The following is a 16,968-nucleotide window of genomic DNA, read 5'->3' on the forward strand; positions in this document are numbered from 1 at the left end:
AAACGTCCTTTGACTGTGTTTGACCGCCAACGTGGCATGCCACATAGGCAACACTTTTGTTATCAGCCCCCTCTACATCACAACACGTTGCATATATCTCGTTGTAGTTATATAGTGACACCAGAATCCCCCCCCCCCCAAAAAAAATCCTCAAATCGTTCTTCCCTCTCATTCTTCTCCTTGCGTGTATAGAAAATACGGTTCCAATTAGCAATTGCCATTGCACTGCCTCCCGCCGCTAATCCGGCCGCACTGTGCCACCGCTAACCCCACTGCACTGCGCTGCCTCCTGCCGCTAATCTCACCACCGAGGTCGCCACAGCTGCTACCTCTCGGCTCCTTCCACTAACCTCACCGAAGCCCTAGTCGATTTAGGGATTTTTTTTAGGGGATTTGGGTTGAAATGCACTGGTCATGGCAAGTTATATGCGAAGATATATGTGGAGGGGGCTGAGCATAAAAGTGTTGTCTACATGACATGCCATGTTGGTGGTCAAACGTGATCAAAGGACAATTAGACCGGGGTGGTACATTAAACCAAGTTCATGGATCTAAACGTAATTTTCAAGTTCATGGATCTAAGTGACACCACCTCACAAGTTTAAGGACCGGTCATGTATTTCACTCTAAATTAAACTATTTACTTAGTTATCAAAGTGTGGAGTAAATAATTCATTTGAATAATCTGATGAACAATAATCTTTTAAAAACACATAGCCTAGTCCGTAAAATTATATTACAAGCAGAAAACCTACATGAAGCGATCAGTATGTCAGATATAGTATCCCAGACAAATTCGGATATCAACGTCCCACTTCTATACTACGGAGTACAGAGTTACTAGTTACGCTAAGAATCCGAAATTAGACTAGCTAAATGCTACTTCAACACCCAAATCGGAACCGGTGGTCACTGTTCAGCCCCAGATACGAAACGGAGTCGGTGTCCGAAGCTTGGACGTGGCCACTGGTATAAAGGCACAGGAGCACCACGCCACCAATCCAAGCATCTCACATATCTCAGAAGCGAAGAGCACATCCCATCTCAGCATCAGAGAAGTGCCAACGCAAAGAACAGAGTTTGATAGCGGAGACTATACGCAAGCAAAGCGATCATCCATGGGGGCCGTCCTCGGCACCGGGAGGGTGGGGACTCTGACTCGGGTGGCGCTGACGGTCCTCGTCTTCCTGCTGCTCTTGCCATCGCACGCCCTCGCCGCGGCCGTCGCGAGGGACACCTCCGCCACACTGGTCGAGACGCTGCCGCTGCCCACGACGCTGGTCGGCCCGGAGAGCGTCGCGTTCGACAAGTTCGGCGATGGCCCCTACAGCGGCGTCTCCGACGGCCGCATCCTCCGCTGGGACGGCGCTGACAAAGGCTGGACGACGTACTCCCACGCCCCGGGCTACAACGTTGCCAAGTGCATGGCTCCCAAGCTCCATCCCGTGGAGCTCACCGAGAGCAAGTGCGGCCGGCCGCTCGGCCTCCGGTTCCACAACACCTCCGGTAACCTCTACATCGCCGACGCGTACAAGGGCCTCATGCGTGTCGGCCCGCGCGGCGGGGAGGCAACAGTGCTCGCCACGGAGGCCGACGGCGTGCCGTTCAAGTTCACCAATGGTGTCGACGTCAACCAAGTCACCGGCGAGGTCTACTTCACCGACAGCAGCACGCGCTTCCAGCGATCCCAGCACGAGATGGTCACGGCAACCGGCGACTCCACGGGCCGCCTGATGAAGTACGACCCGACGACGGGCTACCTCGACGTGCTCAAGTCCGGAATGACGTACCCCAACGGCCTCGCCCTTAGCGCCGATCGGAATCACCTCGTGGTGGCGCTGACGGGGCCGTGCAAGCTGGTGAGGCACTGGATCGAGGGCCCCAAGGCCGGTACGTCGGAGCCGTTCGCCGAGCTGCCGGGCTACCCGGACAACGTGAGGCCCGATGGGAAGGGAGGCTACTGGGTGGCGCTGCACCGCGAGAAGACCGAGACGCCGTATGGCTCGGACACCCACCTCCTCGCCGTAAGGATTGGCCGCAAGGGGAAGATCTTGCAGGAGTTGAGGGGGCCGAAGAACGTCAGGCCAACGGAGGTGATTGAGAGAGGCGACGGCAAGCTTTACATGGGTTCAGTCGAATTGGGTCATGTCGCCGTTGTCAAGGCTACTTGATTAGCTTATAGTTGCTTTTGTTCAGAGAGCTTATTCTGTTTTAGATGCAAGTATTAAATTTTGGCCGGACTACCAATGTAATAAATTTGCACTTCATCATATCTTTTCTGGGAATATAGGAGTATGTTGTATATTTTAATTTCATATAAAATTCTAGCTACGGATAGTCACATGCATTTTGCTGTGCTTGTTTAAGAATCATGATATTTAGGACGTGGACGTTTATATTTTTGATAGTATATTGAAATGTTCGTATATTCCCACGACTGTGAATTGTTAGCTATAAATTTCTTTCAGTAATATAAGATAACTTCTCGCATAGAATTGCGATTAAGTACTACTTGTGATTTTTTGGTGTTCACTATGCTGCCAAAAAAAAAAACTTACCAAATTTTGGTAACTATGCCAAAATTTTGGCAACTATACCAAAATTTTGGCAGGATTTCTTATATAGTTACCAACATTTGGCAGCAAACTAAATGTAGCCATTTTTTTGGCAACTTTACTAAAATTTAGTAAGGTTGAAAATGGCACCAAAGTGAACAGACCCTTTGTTTCTTGTAATGTAGCGCGCTTCTTAGTGTAAAATCAGACCGTTGTAGATTTATATACTAGTTCTACTACTTGTATCCTAAAATAAGTTAACTTTGCACCCATCCCACACATACCAATAAAAAAATAATAATATACCCCTAATTTATTAAATCCAATGCAACTATTTCTCACTTTGTCTACTCGCAATACAATTATTCTCTACTTTTACAAACTCCGATGTAATAATTACTTAAAAATAGACTTATTTTGGGACAAATGAAATGAGCTAAAATGAACTTAATATGGGACGGAGAAAGCAGTTAACACTTACCAATAATCATGTAATTGAAAATAATACAATTAAGCTAACCTTGCGATAATGACCATATAAACATACACACTCCTATTACTATACTCCTTTTTTTTTTGGCATATCTACCGGTACATGAGGGCAGGCTACGTTTTCTTCTGTTTTTTTTTTCTGAAGAAAGGGACATCTTTATTACTTAACTAAGGATGACTAATTATTACATTCACCAATAACTAAAGATGCAATAACCGGTGGAATATTACCCAACCAAACCGCTGTACCTAAATCACTCTTAGCAAAATTAGCTAGTTTATGTGCTACTCTATGTAGCTCCCCCTCAATATTGACAAAGTCGATATCGCCCAATACTGTCACTAGGTCTTGTGCATTCCAGCCATTGACTTCAAAGCTTGCACAACAAGCTATCTGATTCAACTATTATTAGTCCCTGAAACCAACGAGCTGCCAGTGACAATCCTTCACAGCGTGCAGCTAGTTCTTTCAATAGAAATAATTGATAAATTCACTAGAAACTTAAAAAGAATATTTATCTACAAAAATATTATGTAGTGAAATGTTTCATTAAACTAACATTTTTCACAATTTTCTTTCGAAGAACTTTCAAATCTATTAAAAAGAAATTGAAACAAATTCCTAAGCTCATTCGCTCACACATGATAGCCCATCCTAGTAGAGGTGCAGCTTCTATGGATTATGAATATATTTGGGGAGCTTCTGATAGCTGCAGCTTATTTCAGAATCATAAGCTTCCTCAAACAGACTCTATAGCTCTAGGGGAGGCATAGGGCATCACACGTGATCGAGCGCACTGCTGCCCAAAATATTTACCTTAGCACAAGATCGCTAATTACCATTTCTAGTGATATTTACCTCGTATAGTGGTGTCCAGTCACTATACTTCCATTACTCTTATTAGAAAAAAAGACAAAATTTACTATAGAACATTGAAAAAATGTGTAATTAGCTGAGCTGCATCGCAAGATCGTGAAACGGTTGAAAGACACTTCAAAACACATGTAATTTAATAGTGGACACTATGGAGATTAAAATAATATATACACCTAGCTGAGAAGAGAGAATTTTTACGATCTTACGGTATCCATTATCTATTTACGTACATTTTCTTTAATGTTATATAGCAAATTTTGTAAAAAAAAAATGCTCCCAATACATATCCAAGTGTAGAGGCGTCGTCGGAGAACTTTTTATTATTATTATTATTTAGACCTTTTATTTTTTAAAAGTTTTATTAGTAAACATTTCCAAGAAAATATTTTCAAATCTAAATCTTTTGGCCACCAGCCCGTCTGGCGTGGCCAAATAACTCTGTCACGCCACACCAAGGTACATCATCGTGACTGCCGTTGCCAAACTAGCGTGAACAAAAGGTTCAGTTTTTAAAAGTATTTTTTGAAAAGTTATATTAATAAAAATAAAAAAAATCTAAAAAATACCCGTCAACCGGGGCGAACCTGCATGTGCGAACGAAAGCAATATATCGGATAAAGCCACACGATCATCCGAAGAGTTACCGCTGCCGCCACGGTGCCAACTGCCACGCCAACGCGGCGGCCGCCGATCGAAATCAACGGAGGCCAAAGGAGAGTGGAGGACACGAGCGCTCCCGGACACGCGTCGCCTCCCCATTGGCCGTGGCGCAATCCGGACGGAGGCCATCGCGCGGCTCGCCGGTCCACGTGGCGCTTCCCCACTGGCCCCCAACTTATCCAGTCAGATAAGGTTGCACACCAACACGTCCTCCTCAATATATTTTTTTCCGCCACGCGCTCGAGACTTTGCTTCTTTCATCTGAAGAGAGAAATTCTCAGCTTATAGTCAGGTGAGGTCTGAGCTGAGGTTGAGAGATGGCACAGGCAATGGCGTCCATGACCGGGCTGTCGCAGGGCGTGCAGCTGCCGGCCGGGCCCAGGCGCGCCGGCGGCAGGTCCAGGCTCGCCGTCGTCAGGGCCGACGCCGCCGCCGCCGACGTCCAGACCGGCCGCCGCGCCGTGCTCGGCCTCGTCGCCACCGGGATCGCCGGCGGCGCCCTCGCGCAGGCGGCGCTCGCCGAGGCCGCCAAGCCCATCAAGCTCGGCCCCCCGCCACCGCCCTCCGGTGGACTCCGTAAGTGTAGTATTATTAATTTGAGCAATTTTTACGGATATTAATGAGGTATCATGATGCACCACTTTTTCTATTGAAAATTTGGTAGTATCTTATGCTATCTTCTGAAAAACTGTAGAATTGCTCTATTAATTAATTTTGACAAATTTCGCACGAACATCTCACTGAAACTTATAAATTTGATTTGATTTGTGTGGTGATAGCTGGGACGCTGAACTCGGACCAGGCGAGGGACACGGACCTGCCGCTGAAGGAGAGGTTCTACCTGCAGCCGCTGCCGCCGGCGGAGGCGGCGGCGAGGGCGAAGGAGTCGGCCCAGGACATCATCAACCTCAAGCCGCTCATCGAGAAGAAGCAGTGGCCGTTCGTCAGGGACGACCTCCGCCTCAGGGCCTCCTACCTGCGCTACGACCTCAAAACCGTCATCAACTCCAAGCCCAAGGACGAGAAGAAGGGCCTCAAGGACCTCACCGGCAAGCTCTTCGCCACCATTGACGGGGTAACTAATTTAGCTTCACTTAGTTTCAAAAAAAACTAATTTAGCTTCCCTTCACTACAGAGTCTTCTCTTAAAATTTATTATTCCCTCCATTTCATTTTATATTATAATTCGTTTGATTTTTTTTCTTCGTCAAACTTCTTCGAGTTTTATCAAGTTTTTTAAAAAATATACTAATATTTTCAATACAAAATAAACATATTATTAAAATATATTCAATGTTAAATTTAATGAAATTAATTTATATCCCATATGTTGCTAATTTTTTTTATAAACTTAGTCAAAGCTAAAAACTTTGATTAAGAAAATAGACAAACAACTTATAATATAAAATGAAATGGAAAAAGTATTACTGTTGCTCAGCTGAGTTGTTGACAAGAATCCCCCTTTGTGATTTGTGCAGCTTGACCATGCAGCCAAGATCAAGAGCCCCGAAGAGGCGGAGAAGTACTACACGTTGACCAAATCTGCTCTTGGCGATGTCCTCGCCAAGCTAGGCTAGGATCGGCATAATGGCCATATGGGGTTTCGGTGTTTTTATGTTTGTTCATATGGAACCGGCAATGTATCCTCCATGTTGATATTGTATCAGCAAGCACTTACGTATGATTCAATCTTGAGTTGTTGTTGACGGCTAAATCTCCAAGCAGGCGCGATTATCAGAAAACAAGGGAGAAACCCAACAGTTCTGAACAAAATCATCGCATAATTCATTCATATTCAGAGGCATCATTTCACATCACAAGTTTAGAGAAGGAAAAACTGTCAAACCAAAGAAACAATTTCATCGGGGCGATGCTAGCCCAGCAGCATTCGCTTGCATAGGCACATCGCTGGTCCAAACTAACAATTTAATTGGGGTGTTGCCATCTGTAACTTGTCAAGCATTCTGCTTGGTTGTAAGAATTGTAGCCTGAATTGGTAACAAAATATAGCAGCGAAACAGAAATCAGCATAAAAACGTCATAGCTCCGTAGCACATTACCACGTATCCTGGCAAGCATAGATTATTTCAACGTTTAAGTTCATGAATGGGAAATAGTAGAAGATACAAAATTCTACAAGAAAGTTATCTGAACTCTGATACAAGAGTATTCAGTAAGTGTACAAAATTTCCATCAAATGTGCAACTGCTTACAACACCCACATGCTGATAGTATTAGACTTCAGCTTACCATACACTGCTGCTCCCAGTAAAAAAAGGGGTTACTGACTCAGCATATGCTCCCTGCTTTATATGAAACGAAAATCCTCCATTATTTGGTCAGCGGCACTCAATGATTCTCCTCTTTACCTGCAAGAGGAGTATCTCGAGTTATTTGGAGTACAAAAGGCCCCTGCATGCATCCAGTGGGTTTGAAATCTAATTTTATCCCCTATTGAGTAACATAAGAAAAGCATGCACTCAAAATGTGCAAACTCTGAGATTTTTGACTAAAAATTGGCCTAGTAACATGCTGCTTCATCTTTGACCATTGACTAGTGTTTGCTTTTACCTGAAATATGGACTAGTGCTGTTTCATCTTTGACCATTGATAGCTTCTAAATTATCATATTTTTATGGACGAAAATTGTATCGTTATATTTAGCATGAAACATATTTTTCGATAGCATAGTATGTTTTTTTAATATATACAAGTTTGTTGCTAAAATAGTATTCAGTGACAAGTATTTATGAATGGAGGGTGTATATGTTTATTGGCATACAAGTTGTACAGTTGTTGACAATGCATTTCAAAAGAAAATAATGGTTAAAGTTTAATGTTGGAGACACCGTGACTTCTATTTATCAACAGAGGGAGTAGTTTCAGTTAATAGTACAATCCAAAATGCAAAAAAGTATATGGTATTTAGCAAGGGAAGTTGTTGTGCAGACAAACTTTTATCCTTCACTGATTTGATATCACAAAGAAAGGTAACACCTTAGATGATGCCGGAAATGATACTGTGGTTTTTACTAATATGGACTATGGAGTCATGGAGAGGTTTCACATTGATCAGCAATGATGTAAACTAAAGATAAATTAGCATATACACACATCGCATTTTAAACCATCAGGCGTAAAAAGTAAAACTTCGCGGTAGCAATTATCACCAAGGTTCCTAAAGAAGTTGATTTATTAAAAAGTGACATTGCCATATAAATAGACTTTCAACATATTGCACACAGGTGATGCCGATTCATGAAAATGAGGATATATATGATCACATTTTACCAATCATGACGAGCAGACAGGTCCAAGCTAGGACTTCACTGCAACATTAGAAGCAGCTTCAGCTGTTTTGTCACCACCAGCGTTACCGGCTTCTAGCTGAGTCTGCTTAGCCAAAGCTCTTCTTGCTTCCCTGCGGTGCTCTCTCTTGGCAGCTCGAGCCTCCTCAAAACCCTGTTCGATCTTAGCCTCTTCCTCAGGAGAGAAGAAGCCTACCTCCATTTGAGCTAGCTGTGAATACATCTTCTCAATCTTTGCCTTCCAGGCTACCCCCATCTCAGTATCCATTTTGTTGTAAGGTGTCTTCAGGAGGTATTCATCTATACCACCAGCTTTGTCAATGCACCGAAGAGCATGGGTGGTTACCTTGACCCTAATGTGCCGGTCGTGAATATAGCTAAAAAGACGCTTCTCCTGAACATTTGGCTTCCATGTTCGCCTTGACCTGAACAAAATAAGACATTGCTCAAAAAACTACTACGGACAAATACATTTAGGGGGAAATCAAGAGCAAGAAATTTTTTTTTTAATGAAAGGCTTGTGCACTATGGAAATTTAAAAGGAAGTATCTTGAATACACAAATTTCAAGGAGATTTTTAAGTGTGCCAAATGCACAATTACACATTTACAGTAGTAAGAAAACAATCATTTCTTCTTAAAGAGATCCAGAATGCAGCTCCAGATACTTAAAAATGTGTTACATTGATCGAAGGATGCAACTTGCAAGCCTAGAGGCATCGTTAAGTAAGCAGCTTTGCATGTCTTGAGGTTACACATATTGGATCATGACTCATGAAACCATTCTGACAGTTTGCCATAGTGGTGGCAGTTCAGGAAGTAGACAGTGGGATTTAACAAGATTGTGTGGATTATCATTTCCCTCGTTCCAAAGGAAACTGATAGTTGAAGTTTCAAATATTATGATCAAAGAACCAAATTGTACAATAGTGAATGGATGAAGCAAGTAAGCAACATACTAGTCAAGCATTTACACTAGCAAAAAAGAGTGCAAACAAGCTACCTATTCTATTTTGGTAATCTAACAATTTGCACATCAGTAAAAAATAACTAGCAAATTGTGTAGGTTTGAACATTTCAAACATGAATAACTCTATTAATCTTGGTACAAACTACTAAGGTAAACCAGAATGGAGGATTAAACCCAATCCCAATTTAATCCTCAACACATCCATTGCTAAGTCAGTAACTAGGAGCAAATCAATTAGACATGCAATCAAACCAATACAGTGCAAAGGGCAGTTTTCTCTCCTGACCACTACCCTCAACCACTATCCTCGTAACCGTGTTCTCAAACCAATACAGTGCAAAGGGCAGTTTTCTCTCCTGACCACTACCCTCAACCACTATCCTCGTAACCGTGTTCTCTCCAATCCAAACCAACCAAATCTGGATTCGAAATACCTCGTTGCATCACACAGCTTTATTCCACCCCATGAACTCAACCCTACAGTATCTACGCGCATAGATCCGACGACGAGTTAGGGTAGTGAAGAAATCACACGGGCGAGGGGGGGAGATGGCTTACTTGTTGCCACCGTCCTCGGAGACCTTGTTGCCGAACTGGATGTGGCGGCCGGCGTAGATGCCGCGCTTGGCCCTCCCCATGACGACCTTGCTGTCGGGCAGCAAGTTCTTCACCGACGCCATCAGCTCCGCCGGCAGCTTCCCCTCGCCGCCCACGCGCCGCACCACCTTCTTGTACATCTCCCGCGCACGGAACGACATCTTCCTCCCCCACGCTTACTCTCCCTACTCCTCCTCCTCCTCCTTCTCCGGCGGCGGCGGCGGCGGCGGCGGCGGAGGCGGAGGTTTTTGGTGAGGACGAGTGGTGCGGGCGCCGCTTCTGGCTGTGGGATGCGGAGGGGGTTTCCGGTGGTCGAGTCGTCATCGTGCGATTTGTTAGGCCGTGGCAATGTGGGCTTCAGGCTATTCCTGGAAAAATGGGCCGCCCTACACGGCCCGGTCTGGGCACGACCAAGGCAAGATATCAGTCGGGCCGACCGACACGCCGAGCCGTGCCGTGTCAACCCATGGGCTGCACCTACGGCCCAGGAAGAGTTCAATAAGACTGGGGCCGGCGACAAGTCCACCATGCTCGTCCTGGAATAAGTCCATTTTGTGTCCTCGCCCATTGGACCGTGCCTACGTGACTAATAAGTATATATTAGCTCCCTCACCTCCTTAGACTGGGCCTTAATGGCTGGAATAAGTATACTATGAATCCCTCGTCTATTTGGGCCGGCCGCTTACGGTCCACAGCCTGCTGATCGTGATCGTTGGGCCGGGCTGTGCTAGGCCAGCACATTATGCCGAGAAAAAAGCCCATGTACGGCCCAACGGTCGGGCTGGGCCAAATCTACATGTCGTGGGCCTGGCCGTCGAGCTGCGGGCCTTTTGATGACGATTAGGCCCTACTGTAAGGAATAAGTCTATTTTGCCTATCTCATCTCAGTATTCATTTTCGTTTCTATGAAAAAATAAATTTGTTTTCGTTCATAAAAATTCCAAAAAAAAAATGATCGGTGCTTTATGATTTAAAAATAGATCCGGAATCAAAAAAAAACTTTCCAAACTACATTCAACCGTATTTGTGAGGTATAGGCCTAAACTAGTTGCGCCTATAATAAAGCAAAGAAGTAGTATGGTTGATTTAGTGGGAAAAAAATGTCACATTTACAAGTAATACTATATTGCTATAATTTTTTTATACAGTTTAAATTTACAAGTTGTTATATTTTGGTTCTGATAGTAGTAACTTGATGACTCTATCGGTATCCAAAATATTATTTATTTGTGACCATGTGTAGTAAGAGAGATAAATGATATGGGTTAATGTAATCAAACACGTCAGCTTATGTTCTCTGTGCGTATTTGTTTCCTTCGTTTACCAATCCTCATTTACAGTTTATTCGTGTCATCATGTGTATTGATTTTCTACATTTTCTTTCCTAAGCACCCGCGAAAAAAAAAAAGAGAAAGGCTTTGCTAGGTATCAAAGGGGCCTAACCCAAATTAGTCTTCCTAGGTATCAAAGGGGCCTAACCCAAATTAGATTTCGCGACTTTATATCGGCAATGTTACCCTCAATGCAGTTAGCGCGTAAATCATGTAAAGTTCAAGCCTTCCAAAGCGAAAAAAAGGAAGATAAAAAGATTTGCAAGCTTACCAAAGCGCTGGATGTTGCCAAGCCATGGCATCTGTCGCTTGCCACTTAAACAAACCATTTTTTTCTCCTTGATAAGCTCAATCAAGCACAGAGCCTGCATCGGTAGCTTTTCCTGTCGTCCTCGTGAGGTGTGGAATCAGTAAAAGAAAAAGAAGAAAAAACAAGGACGAACATAAAGAGGGTGTTTAAATTTAAAGTTTCAACTTGTCACATCAGATATTATATATTATATAGGTGTCGTATAGAGTATTCATACACTAATAAAAAACTAATTACAGACTCTGTCAGTAAACCGCGACACTAATATATTAAGCCTAGTTAATCCATTATTAGCAAATGTTTATTGTAGAACCCATTATCAAATCATGCAGCAATTAGACTTAAAAGATTCATCTCGCAAATTAGGCACGGTCTGTATAATTAGTTCTTTTTTAGCTTATATTTAATACTTCATACAAATATTCAAACGTTCCGTGTGATAGGGTATAAAATTTTAGGGTGGATAACACCCCAAGGCAAAATAGCCGAATAAAAGAACGTGAAAAGCAGTGACCTGTGCCGACATCGCCAATCTTTGCACCTCCGTGACCGGCCACCTCCTCCCAAGTCCCAAGAGATCGAAGCAAGCGAAGTTGCTCGACGAATCAACGGCCATGGCGAGAGTGGAGGCCGTGGTGGTGTGCCTCCTGATCATTGCCATGGACGTCGTCGCCGGCGTCCTCGGCATCCACGCGGAGAAAGCCCAGCACCAGGTACGTACGTCAATATGTTCTTCAGTTCGTGCATCATCACATCAAGAAGCAGGATCCAAAGTACTAGGGTTTATGGCACATCGAGAGGTTTAAATTTGCAGGGGAGGCGGCTGAGGATACTGTTCATCGAGTGCAGGCAGCCGGTCCGGCGCGCCTACGAGCTCGGCGTCGCGGCGGCCGCCGTTCTGGCGGCGTCGCACGCCATCGCCAACGTCGTCGGCGGGTGCTCCTGCGCCTGCTCCCGCGACCGCCGCGCCACGCCCAACCGGCAGATGGCGTCCTTCGCCCTCGTCATCTCGTGGTACAGTACACCACCTTCTTTCTTTTCTTCTTCTTCTTTCTCCTGCATGCACCTAGTACAAGATTCTCGCCTGCTCGTGCAGTAGCAAAATGTTACGGATTTTGAGGTGAGATAGATTTTGAGTGGGTTTTGTATGTGTGTTTGATTCGAATTCGATGATCAGGATCGTGCTGGTGGTGGGGTTGGCGCTGCTGATCCTGGGGGCGCTGCCGAACGCCGAGAGGAAGGCGGCCAAGTGCGGCCTCCCGCGCCACCACTTCCTCTCCATCGGCGGCATCCTCTGCTTCGTCCACGGCCTCTTCTGCCTCGTCTACTACGCCTCCGCCAACGCCGCCAAGCGGGAGGAGGGCGGCCGCCACCCTTGATCGATTCGTTGCTTCTCATCCATTTCTCCTGCAGAAATGGGATGAAGACGAATGTAGGTGGTGTGGTTTTTGCTTGATGTGCGTGAGGTGATGGGAAGGATTAGATGCTAATTATTAGTGATTAGAGCATGTAAAATTGTATCATTGTGCATGTAATGTACTAGTAAGCTAGCGTCAGTGTGCTTGCAGTGGCAGGAAAATCTGGTAGGAAATGCAGAGGTTGGTTTCAGTACTTGGTTTACTTAAAGGTTTGCGTCGACAAAATCAAAAGGCAATAATGTGAGCGGTAAGATTGTTCACCTTTCTCATTCAGGATGATGGATCGCTTCCGGTCGACACGGTTTGATGCGTCGTGCAAAAAAGCCGTCGGTTTGTCTTCGGGGAGGATGAATTATATCATTGTCTTTAGTGTGGTGTTCTTCTTTCTTTTTTTTTTCAGTGACACCCTGCCAAACAGTTGTTACTCTGATCTGAGTATACATGTATAAGAGCAAGTCTTATAGTATCATCTCTTACTATAAAGTTATAACCCACTAACTCCTAAAGTTTAACATGCAAAGATGCGACATCATTATCCACTAACAATATGCCACATCATCATCCACTAACAATCATTAAATTTAAACATCATACAAACATGTTATATTATCTATAATTTTATAATTTGTTAAATTTTAGAGCTTTTAAAATACAAGCATGTTAAATCATCATCCCGTATAATTCACATGATATTTCAATATATATCTTCATTATTTTTTACAATATGCTATGTAGCTATATAGTTTATCCTCACTTAGTTAATATTATTTCTCTCCTCTCATTGAGTCATATCACATCAACTGTTGTGTTTCTCAAAAAAAAATATCACATCAACTGTTTTAGTGTTTAAATGATTAATCTATGGTCTAAATTATCTCTCTTATTTTCTTCTCTCATTAATCCATATCACCTTAATTATTTTTAGCCTTAAGATGATTAATCTACGGTCCAAACTATCTCAATATTTTTCTTCTTTCATAAAGTCATATCACCTTACTTTTACATTTGAATCATCATTGTATATACTATTTAAATTTAAATTTTCATAAACCACGTTAACTTATATAATATTATATTGTCTAGCTAACTTACACGTTATTTTTACTTATTATTATCGTACTAAACTCCCGCAGCAACGCGCGGGGTTTCACCTAGTTATACTAGAGGTGGATACTATCTCTAATTCCATACATATTATATTATAATAAATTAAGAGGTAATGATGTATTATAGGTTACCTCTAACACACAATTCCCAACAACTCTAACACTCTCACGTCACATTTTTTTATTGGAATTTATGTAGGGGTTGCCAGTGGCGTATATAGGACTTTAATATGTGTGGTCCAACTTATATAACTTTTTTAAATACTCTAAATATAACAAAATTAAAATGGATCAAATGTGCATCATAATATATTAAAAACAAGTTTTTTATTTATTCAAAAGTTATTTTTTCACATATGTGGATATATATGCATTGGACTAGGATTTTTTGGTGGTCTCAGAACTATCGGGACCACCCCAAGATCTGCCTATGGGGGTTGCCACTAGCATGAGATGTGATACTTTCTCTCTCTTCACTTCATCATTTAGTCTTATTTGGCATCTTGGGGTTTATGTTTAGATGTCCATAGTACTTGCTCTAATATAGGTAGAGGGGTGAAAATGGATTGGATATCCATTCAGCTGATCATGTGAACGACGATATGCAATGGTTTGTAGAAACCATGCAGATACAAATAAGGATGTGGTATCCGTAAAATTTTGCAAACGTGGATTAACCGATAGTTTACTTGTTGAATTATCCAAAGTTATCAGCTCATGTAACCACTCTATTTGTTCTATGCAACATGAGTTGGCACATCGAAAAACTCAATTCATCATTTAATCTAGACTCTTCGATATAAGACTCTCATCATCTCATCTCATACCAGTGTGGTAGTCATTGCGACAGACCAATAACATTTCCTATGTGTTGTTATTTTACATTTGTAACTTATTAACAACAATACTGTATGGGAATCATATTTGGACATGATAAGTATCATGTGATGTATGTTATCTTATGCTGATTGGGTGCTAGTTTTGGACATGTTAATGTCAGGTTACACTTTAAGTCTTGCTATGTTATTATGTTATGGATATCGTGTGTTCATGTTGTTATGCATTTAAGCATATAGTTATTATGACGGTTGGTTGACTAATTCATATATCTGAGAGTGGAAATCGGGTTCTCAAACCATAAGTTCTATTGTCATTGTGTTATTGCCGGTTATCTAATGACTTGATGTTGTATTGATTACATAAACATACTACCTCCGTTTTTTAATAGATTACGCCGTTGACTTTTTCTCACATGTTTGACCCTTCGTCTTATTCAAAAAATTTACGTAATTATAATTTATTTTGTTATGAGTTATTTTATCATTCATAATACTTTAAGTGTGATTTATATCTTATACATTTGCATAAAATTTTTGGATAAGACGAATGGTCAAACATGTAAGAAAAAGTCAACGGCGTCATCTATTAAAAAACGGAGGGAGTAGTATCTAACAATTTTAACCTCTTTCCTAGCCAAGTTCACACCATCTTCGCACCATTTTTTCCACTACAACAAAATGGAATTTTCTTGATAGCCAGTTTATGTTTTCTACGACGGTCCGCGCTGCCATCGATGACTAAAGGCCAATGAAAATCAGCCATCTTCACAAGCGGAACTTTACCACTTGTGCAAAATGATTTTCATAAGTGGCTAGGTTAAGCTGGCCACCAAAAAAAATGATTTTCGAGCAAAAGAAATCCCCAAATCCATCGCCCATGCCCGAGCTCCAGCGTCGGATGCACCGCCCGTGCCCTGAGCCATCGCCCATATCCGCCGCCCGCCTCCCGTGACCAAGTTCCGGCCTCCATCACATGTGGTGACGCTACCACCCCTAGCCCTTGGATCCACCGCTCGTGCCCTGATCCGCCGCCTGCCAGATTTGGTAGAGGGGAGGGGGTTGGCGGAGCCGCTGCAACCTTCTTGATGCTCGGTCGTTGTCGTTGTCACAGCAGCCATCATTGTCGTCATGGTAGCCGACGCCGGATCAACCTCCTCCACCATGACCGCCTCTCTCCTTCACGAGAGAGAGAGAGAGAGAGAGAGAGAGAGAGAGAGAGAGCTAAGAGATGGTATTTTTGCAAGAGGATTTTAAGTGGTAGCCAGCAAAAAATGATTTCGTTGGCGTTTGGTGACTGGAATTCCTTCCAAATATCCTTACAAGCACGTGTTCATTAAATTTGCTAGTAAAAATAAAAGAGTGGTGCTATGAAAAATGGTTTTTTAGTAGTGCACACAACTAAAACAATTTGCTCCGTGTCTACACATCATCCGTATTTGCATCGAACATGCATATAAAATATGGTGTAGGATATGATATGACCACAACCTGTTTAATCCGCTTTTCTTTCACCCCTAATATATATGGGCTACAGGGCTCAGACACACTACAAATAAGATCCACATTAAGATTTTTGTAATTAACCGGCTTCCAAAATTTAGGCCCCTTTCATCAAAGGGTTTGCATTTTTTTTCCAAAAAAAAAACAATTTCCTAAGATTTTTTCTTTACAAATCCATTTGATTTAAAGGAAAAGATATGAACTATATTCCATACGGAAAATGTTCCAATAGATATAGCATCACATACTATATTTGTTTATTTTAGGATGGAGGGAATTGTCCCTTAACCTTGCGTTATGGGAAATTTTGTTGATTAATGACAATATATTTTGGAACTAATTATTACTATGAGTTTTTTTACTCAACTATTGCTATGAGTTTGAGTAATAGGTTATGTTCTGGTATCAAGCAAGATGGTTGATGGCTTATACGTTGAAGATCAATGATAAGATTATGGTCTAATGAAGAGAGATGATGCCTCACATATTGGGAATCAATTAGATTCTTGGTGAAACTCCATCATGAATTGATGAACATGTTGAAGGATATAAACACCATGGTTGAAGTTGATAAAAAAATGAAGATGATGTGAGAAACTAGAAGAAGGACTTTATCGATTGATGAGAATCAAATAGAAGAGATTAAAGATGCGAGGTATGAAGGCAAGATGATGAAGTGCAAGTGAAGCTAGGCTACGATGGACCATGCGGTGGTGAAGGGCGAGTGAAGACTTTGTCGTAATGGACCGTGCGATGACATTTGAAACTATGGATTATCTACACCAATCATTTTAAATATGAAAAATGAAATGCCAAAGATTAAGAAGATGTGATTTATTGATGATCAAGAAGGGCATTGATCAAGCTGAAGGTATAATTTATTTGGGACTGTTTGATTGTTGAGTTGTAGGAGAATATTCCCGATGGTGAAATGCCTTTGATGTTGGCAACCCTTAAAGTAAAGAAAGAAGATGATGAAAGCACTCCTATTGGTATAACCTTCATAT

At 42.4% G+C, this 16,968-nt stretch overlaps 4 protein-coding genes across 5 annotated transcripts; 3 read left to right on the plus strand and 1 right to left on the minus strand.

The window, feature by feature from the left end:
• The first annotated feature begins 1,381 nt into the window (after positions 1-1,381).
• Positions 1,382-2,232, plus strand: LOC127778346 (protein STRICTOSIDINE SYNTHASE-LIKE 10-like). The gene has a single exon (XM_052304931.1). It carries the CDS (start codon positions 1,425-1,427, stop codon positions 2,169-2,171), a length of 747 nt encoding a protein of 248 aa, XP_052160891.1. The 5' UTR covers positions 1,382-1,424; the 3' UTR covers positions 2,172-2,232.
• Positions 2,233-4,834: 2,602 nt separating this feature from the next.
• Positions 4,835-6,272, plus strand: LOC127778344 (oxygen-evolving enhancer protein 3, chloroplastic). The gene is made up of 3 exons (XM_052304929.1): positions 4,835-5,160; positions 5,364-5,659; positions 6,062-6,272. Exons 1-3 carry the CDS (start codon positions 4,902-4,904, stop codon positions 6,158-6,160), a joined length of 654 nt encoding a protein of 217 aa, XP_052160889.1. The 5' UTR covers positions 4,835-4,901; the 3' UTR covers positions 6,161-6,272.
• A 393-nt stretch (positions 6,273-6,665) lies between these two features.
• LOC127778345 (54S ribosomal protein L24, mitochondrial) lies at positions 6,666-9,758 on the minus strand. The gene is made up of 3 exons (XM_052304930.1): positions 9,419-9,758; positions 7,875-8,316; positions 6,666-6,952 (listed from the first exon to the last, which is right to left on the minus strand). Exons 1-2 carry the CDS (start codon positions 9,616-9,618, stop codon positions 7,902-7,904), a joined length of 615 nt encoding a protein of 204 aa, XP_052160890.1. The 5' UTR covers positions 9,619-9,758; the 3' UTR covers positions 6,666-6,952; positions 7,875-7,901.
• Positions 9,759-11,603: 1,845 nt separating this feature from the next.
• On the plus strand, positions 11,604-12,985 carry LOC127779942 (protein VASCULATURE COMPLEXITY AND CONNECTIVITY-like). Of its 2 annotated transcripts, none has more exons than XM_052306876.1 (3): positions 11,604-11,811; positions 11,913-12,112; positions 12,276-12,985. In XM_052306876.1, exons 1-3 carry the CDS (start codon positions 11,713-11,715, stop codon positions 12,475-12,477), a joined length of 501 nt encoding a protein of 166 aa, XP_052162836.1. In that variant the 5' UTR covers positions 11,604-11,712; the 3' UTR covers positions 12,478-12,985. The 2 variants fall into 2 exon arrangements, with proteins under 2 accessions (XP_052162836.1, XP_052162835.1); XM_052306875.1 differs by having other exon boundaries at positions 11,948-12,112.
• Positions 12,986-16,968: the final 3,983 nt, after the last annotated feature.

Source organism: Oryza glaberrima, chromosome 7 (genome assembly GCF_000147395.1).
Source record: "Oryza glaberrima chromosome 7, OglaRS2, whole genome shotgun sequence".
Lineage (NCBI taxonomy): Eukaryota > Viridiplantae > Streptophyta > Magnoliopsida > Poales > Poaceae > Oryza > Oryza glaberrima.